We start from the raw sequence: 7,399 nt of genomic DNA, 5'->3' as shown, positions 1-7,399 counted from the left end.
TCTTCCTGTAATGACATCACTTCCCTGCAAAACCGCAGACAAGCGATGTACATTACCGGAGGTAAACCGCGAAATACCGCAGGGAATAACGCAGGAAAACGCAGTGAACCGCACAGAATTTGCTGCCTGCGTTATTCCCTGCGGGATTTCATGATTAACATTGAGTCAATGGAGTGAAATCCCGCAGCGATGTGCGGAAAAGAAGTGACATGCACTTGTTTTTGCTGCGGGATTCCCGCAGCAAAACATGCAGCTGTCAAATTCCGCCCAGTGCGCACAGGATTTTTTTTCTCCATAGGATTTGCTGGTGATTCACTGCAGAGATGTTATGAACATTTTCTGCAGCGAAACATGCAGCAAAAATCCGCGGCAAAATCCGGTAAGTGCGCACATAGCCTTAGAACGACTTGCTGTTCAGGCTTTTGAGCATCTTTGAAACACTTGAGATTTCGAAGCTGAAAAATCTTCAGGACTAAACACTGAGCAAAGAAGCAATTCCTGAAGCGTTTTCAGCTTGACGGCTGGAAAAAGACAGTGTGAACGAGAACTGAAACTCCTCAGAAAAGAAGCTTTTCCTGAGGCCATTCTGCTTTAAAAATATCTTTATTTTTTAACATAAAAAATAATAAAAACCCCTGTATTTCGCCTTGGGCTACATTCACATTTCCATTGTTTTAAATCCGTCAGGTCCGTCATTTTTTAGATGTCAACTAACACAACGGATGTGTTATTTCACAGGATTCTGTTCACAGGAATCCTGTCAAAAAAACTGATCCATTGCGTCTGTTACATCTGTACCGCCCCCGTGCCAGCAGGCGGGCTGCTTGGATCCGGATCTGCGGTGACTCGAGGGGTGTCTTTACCCAGGGTTCTTGCGGCCACTCGAATACAAAAAGGGGGGTATTTACAGGGGATATTGTATGGAATAGTTTGTGACGCCACCCGTGGTGCGTGGTAAGGGTGAAGTAACACCGCTGCGGCTGGGAGTACCCAGGGGCGATGGAGTGGGCAGCCAGGTGTTTAACCCCTCCACGGGTAGGGGGGATGCCCCGGGACTCGGTGATGGTGACAGGGATGTGTCGTTGGGGAGGTAAGGGTCACTTGTGTACTCACTCAGTCCAATAACGCTGACACCAACAACTGTAGTAAACCAAAGTTCTGGACACCGCTGCCGCTGAGGGGGAGCACGCCTGGGTCCCGTTTCCGTTGGTGTTGCCTGTTGATCTGTGACGTTTTCCCGTGGCACCTTGTTGCTTTCCAGTTGGCCCCTGTAGCCTGAAACTAGTCGGGTCTCGCTCCCCAGTGTGGCTAACTGAGGGAGCTTGCTCTCAGGGTTCACGCTTGGGATTTCTTGGACTGTATTTGTGGAAAGTCCTATCCCTCTCGTTGCGCTACTACCCCAATTTTGGAGCAGGTGGAGAGCGGATCTTGAAGGCTCCGTTCTTGTCGGGTAAATTGTCAGGTTGCCTAAAGCTACTCCCTGACCTAGGGTCCACGTACCCCGTCGTGCCCTGGTCCCAGCCCGGTGATGGTACAAGGCCGCCGGCTGTCCTCCACGACAATGCCGTGCCCCTTGTCACGATCCCCTGCGACCGGGGGTCCAGCTCCTACCAGGCTCAGACCAACGTCTGCTACCTAGTATTTTCAAGGAGCCCAGCTCCTGACCTCCTCTCTCTTTCACCTCCAACACTACTCTCTGTCTGACTCCAACTGAACTGCTCCTGACACTCCTGACCCCCCCTTAACCAACTCTCCAAATGGGCGACCCTATTCCACTCAGGCCGTCCACTGGTGTGTCTGGTGGGTGTGGTGCAGAGTGTTCCTAGGATTTTGATTAGCTGGTCTTTGGCAACACCATTTGGTTAGGGACCCGTAACCAAGGAGGAGGTGGATATTGCACAGAAGGGCAGACTGCACAATACCCTGTGATGACCTGGTAGGCCAAGGCGTCACACATCTGCTGTGTGTCCATTTTTTGACGGATCCGTCTGTGTTTGGGACAGCCCAATGCGTGTGCCAAACATACTGGGCATGCTCAGTGGAGCATGATAGAATTCAGCATTGGATTCCATCGTGTGACGGATTACGGCGGAATCCAGCATCATAGACAGCCATTATAGCTCTTGACCGAAGGCGACGGAATCCTGCGCAGTGCGTTTTTTTTGCTGCTCCAAAAAACGTTACATTGTGTACTGCCATTCCACGACTGATCTGTCACGGGGCGGATACAACGCAAGGCCATCAGTCACAATCCGTCCTTGATACAAGTCAATGGGGAAAAAAACGGATTCCTGTAAATATTTCACAGGATACTGTAATTCCTCAAGGCGACAGATTGTGACTGATGCAAAACAACGGAAGTGTGAAAGCAGCCTCAGTTGTCCAGGCTCCATGCGCTGCAGGCTGGATGGCGACTTTAGCCACTGGTTGAGGTTGCCAACCAATCAGATTGTAGCTTTCATTCATCTAGAGCAAGTTAAAGGATGAGATAAGTCATCTGATTGGCTCCTCCGGCCACCAGTGTCTGGCACCAGATGAGGTCCAGCACGCTGACAACGTTGCGACGTTTGTATTGATTCGTCTGCAGCGCTGGCTGGGGGTGGACAGCAGACAGTGCACGATGCTGTGGTGCAGCTGTGGCCATTCCCCCGTCCTCTCTGCCGCCGGGGGAGCTGGCAGCATTGTGTGAGCCGGTCACAGCCGAGCAGCCCCATGAGGTGGAGGAGCGCGGCACAATAGACTAATAGATTAATGACTGTGCTCAGCCTGTCACCGCTGCCTCTCCGCCCGGTGCCTGCTCCGGAGCGCGACCGACCACAAATAACACAGGGGTGACCTGCGATGCGGCAGGATTCAGCTAAAACACAAAGTCTCCAGCACTTCCCCAGTAACGCAATCAATGACATCTCATAATTCATTATCAGCTTTCTATCGCTATGGCGGCCCTCACCGCCCGGTGTTTGTGAATCTTTCTCTGTCGTTGATGTCTTCCCCCCTTTGTGTGCAATGGTTCAGTCCGGACTGGGAGCGGGCGGCCAGGCGGCTCTGCGCTCACTAGTGCTCGGGGCGGCCGGGAGGAGGACGTGTGCGGCGCTGTGTGTGCGGGGACCTGGCAGAGGGAGCCCGGGAATATACAGAGATCCGGGGACGCGAGGACCGGCCCGGAGCGGGGCTGGGGCCACACACGGATGGACTGCGGAGGGGGCGCTGTGCGGGGAGCCCCGGAGCCGTGAAGTGACAGTGACATCCAGCTCTCCGGCCTCTGGTACTGCTCTCATTCATCTGCTCTGCCCCATTCACACTGTGTACGGTGGACCACTGCGTCTCCGGAGATGACACGAGCGGCACACCGATGGCTGTGCTTTATCATCGATATGTGAGGGAGATTGACACAACTAATCCGCTTTTGCCATGTTTACGGTTTTTTATTAATATCTTATTTTTTTACCCAAAATATTTAGACCCCTCCGCATGACACACTGGCCAGGGTGATCACTCTCGGGAACCCCTATTGACCCATCACATGATCATTCTCCACCAGACGATGACCCCCACCTCCTGGTCCACCTTGTCGACTCCCCCGGTCTACCTGATGACAACCCCCTTCCTGGTCCACCCGACAACCCCCTCTTCCTGGTCCACCCGACAACCCCCTCTTCCTGATCCACCCGACAATCCCCCCCCCTTATCCACACAACAACCCCCCCATTTGTCCACTCGCCAACCCCCCCATTTGTCCACTCGCCAACCCCCCATATCCATACAACCCCCCCTCTCCTGGTCCACTTGACAACCCCCCCCCCCCACCTATTGTCCACGTGATGACCCTTCCCTGGACCACCCGACTGACCCCCCTATTTCCTGGTCCACCTGATGACACCCCCCCTTCCTTGCCCAAATGATGACCCTTCCCTGGTTCACCCGACCCCCCCCCCCCCGGTGCACCCGATGACCTCCGTGGTCCACACGACGACTCCTCTCTTCCATCGTGTCCTGTCCTCCACATCCTCTGGATATCTCTCAGCTCCATGTCACCTCTGTCACTCTCACTCACTTTTTCGCGATGTGACATCATTCCTCCTCCCTTTTTATTGATAGTCTGTAATTATGTTGATTTTCTGTTGCTCCCTTCTCTTATTAAACTTACTTGTTAGCAGTGTATTTACTGACGTCCTACCTCCTTACTGACACACAGTCGTCCTCGTTCTTATCTGCAGGTACCGGACACTTGTGTCACACAAACATCTGCACATATTTCTGTATATCCTGTTTTCTTACATTTGCACATTTTTTTTTGTACTTTTTTCATGTTAGGTTTGACTGTTAAAAGGGCTAAAGAGCATCATCATCAACAACAACAACATGTCTACAGTCCAGACCACCGTGGCCGACTTACGGACCAGGGCCGGGGGTAAGTTGTCCATGATGGAGAACGTCACTTTCTGTACAGTCATTGCTGGCCTCACTGTATGGCTCTACAGATGACACACAGCTCTACTATCACCAAGTATTTAAAGGGTTATTTTAATTTCCAAAAACTGTGTATTATCGGATAGTGCTTATAAATACAAGCTCTTCTGCAATTCATTCCTTATTAAAATGTTCAGCCATTTTTCATTTGTTTACAGCTCGTTGCCTTGGAGCCGACCACCTCTGCTAGAGAGCAGGACAAGCGCAGCGCTCACGTGCTCTTTTCTATTGATCTTGTAAGCAGTGTTTTGAAGCGGATCAGAATTGCTGGAGCGGAGTGGTACCTCCTAATCCCGGCCAGCTTCAGCGCAGTGCTTACAAGCTAGAAAGCAGCAGTGGTTGGTCGCCTAGGTAACGAGCTGTAAACAAAAAAAAGTTAATATCTAATGGCTAATACCCTAATGGCTGCAAATATTAATACGCTCTGAGTTATGCTTCAATTTACAAGCACTATCTGATAGCCATTTTTAAGGGAGGGACTAACCCTTTCAATGAGGGGATTTGGCGCTACTCAATTTCACATGAACAGTGAGCACGAGTTTAATACCACACACACTTGTCATGGCTTGGGCATGTGCTGTACCTTAAAGGGGTATTTCCATTTCAGAGCTCCTATCCCAATATGTAGTATATGTAATAATAATAATATTAACAAATACTTCCAATTAGAAAAATGTAGTATAGTTCTCCTGATTAGCCATGTCTTACCTCATGTGCAGGGCATTACAGTAGCTTAGAAATCCATGGTTACGTCCAGTTAGTTGCTCGTGGTCCTAATCATGGATACCTAAGCTGCAATGCCCTGCACATGAGGTAAGAGACATGGCTATATCAGGAGAACTATACTACATTTCTAATTGGAGGTATATGCTAATATTGTTATTATTATATCTACTACATATTGCGATAGGATCATGGAGATGGAATGCCCCTTTCATGAATGGGATATGTGCCTGCGGTTTGCTAGTTAGTGTCACTTCATATCGTCATCATTACTGCTCACCTTTGCTGCAGAAATTAGCAGCACCAGATAACAGATAATCCCCTTTAACATTTACTATAAATATATATTTTATATATAAAACCACCAGAATATCAAGGTAATGTCATTGTGAGCTGTGCCAGATGACTAACTCCGCTCTGCTGCACCTGACACCCCACAGACGTGGAGCTGAGTGTATTAATGTGCACGGTACTACCACCATGACTTAAAGGGGTATTCCCAGCTCCAAAATCCTATGCCAATATGTAGTAGGCATAATAATATTAGCAAATACCTCCGATTATTAATGTAGTCTAGTTCTGATATCGCATATCTCTTACATCTTCTGCAGGGCATTAAAGCTTAGGTATTCATAGTTATGACTGTGAGTAACTGTCACTATATGAATGGATGTAATCATGGATACCTAAGCTGCAATGCCCTGCACATGAGGAAACAGACATGGCTATATCAGGAGAACTATACTACATTTCTAATTGGAGGTATTTGCTTTGGTTACGACCACAAACAACTAATTAACTGTCACTGTATGAGTGGATGTAATGCCCTGCACATGAGGGAACAGACATGGGTATACCAGGAGAACTATACTACATTTCTAATTAGCTGCTTGTGGTCGTAACCAAAGCAAATACCTCTGTCACTGTATGAGTGGATGTAATGCCCTGCACATGAGGGAAGAGACATAGCTAATCAGGAGAACTATACTACATTTATAATAGGAGGTATTTGCTAATACTACATACTGGGATAGGATCTTGGAGATGGCAATACCCCTATAAGAACAGATACGCCTCCACTTACTCTTCTATCAAGGTTTTCATTTTTCTGTTCCATCACAGGAGCAGAGAAATAAAAAAATACTGAAGTGCTGGATCCGTCGTATATTGGCGCTTACGTTGGGCTTTGTGCGGTTGCACCGTGGAGCCGTCATTTTGGTGGGAAGCTGGGTTCTTCTTCCCAGTACACATGACACAGTGCCGTGGTGCAGCGCTCTCCAGCTCTGCTACATATGCCGTTGGTCTGGGTGCTTGATGTGTGGCGGTGGCCTCGCTGTGCGTTGGTCTGGGTGCTTGATGTGTGGCGGTGGCCTCGCTGTGCGTTGGTCTGGGTGCTTGATGTGTGGCGGTGGCCTCGCTGTGCGTTGGTCTGGGTGCTTGATGTGTGGCGGTGGCCTCGCTGTGCGTTGGTCTGGGTGCTTGATGTGTGGCGGTGGCCTCGCTGTGCGTTGGTCTGGGTGCTTGATGTGTGGCGGTGGCCTCGCTGTGCGTTGGTCTGGGTGCTTGATGTGTGGCGGTGGCCTCGCTGTGCGTTGGTCTGGGTGCTTGATGTGTGGCGGTGGCCTCGCTGTGCGTTGGTCTGGGTGCTTGATGTGTGGCGGTGGCCTCGCTGTGCGTTGGTCTGGGTGCTTGATGTGTGGCGGTGGCCTCGCTGTGCGTTGGTCTGGGTGCTTGATGTGTGGCGGTGGCCTCGCTGTGCGTTGGTCTGGGTGCTTGATGTGTGGCGGTGGCCTCGCTGTGCGTTGGTCTGGGTGCTTGATGTGTGGCGGTGGCTGTGTGTTGATTAGTGATGATGTGTATGGAGTGAGGCTGCCAGTAAATCAGGAAATTGCTTCCTATTTCTCCCTTTTATTGCTCTGACCCTTCAGATTCCGGTGTGCGGCTGAATCCAGGGCGAGCCTTCCTTATCTCCGCGGCTGACTCCGCACTCACTGATTGCTATTTGATACTGCAGTGTATCACCGCTCGCTCTGTCTGCGCTTCCAACACAGCGTGATATAATGAGAGGAGGATTTCTCTCAAGACATTGTGAGGCTTCAATCATTTCCTGTAGTTAAAAACAGGATTGCAATAAATGTCCAATACCCCCTGCGGGAGATTAATCAAAAAATGGAGCAATCTAACACATACCGGCTCATTTTTAAAG

At 49.9% G+C, this 7,399-nt stretch overlaps 1 protein-coding gene across 5 annotated transcripts in view; it reads left to right on the top strand.

Moving 5' to 3' along the window:
* Positions 1–3,046: 3,046 nt before the first annotated feature.
* ATP8A1 (ATPase phospholipid transporting 8A1) overlaps positions 3,047–7,399 on the top strand; it is a 324,895-nt gene continuing 320,542 nt past the window's right edge. For 3 of the 5 annotated variants that reach the window (XM_075347005.1, XM_075347007.1, XM_075347004.1), the window contains exons 1-2: positions 3,047–3,265; positions 4,315–4,411. In XM_075347005.1, the coding sequence (XP_075203120.1) occupies positions 4,363–4,411 (49 nt within the window). In that variant the 5' untranslated portion in view covers positions 3,047–3,265; positions 4,315–4,362. The remainder of the gene's footprint in view (positions 3,266–4,314; positions 4,412–7,399) is intronic. The other 2 variants (XM_075347006.1, XM_075347003.1) reach the window with 1 other exon arrangement.

Source organism: Anomaloglossus baeobatrachus, chromosome 1, assembly GCF_048569485.1.
Source record: "Anomaloglossus baeobatrachus isolate aAnoBae1 chromosome 1, aAnoBae1.hap1, whole genome shotgun sequence".
NCBI lineage: Eukaryota > Metazoa > Chordata > Amphibia > Anura > Aromobatidae > Anomaloglossus > Anomaloglossus baeobatrachus.
This window is presented reverse-complemented; position numbering and strand designations above follow the sequence as displayed.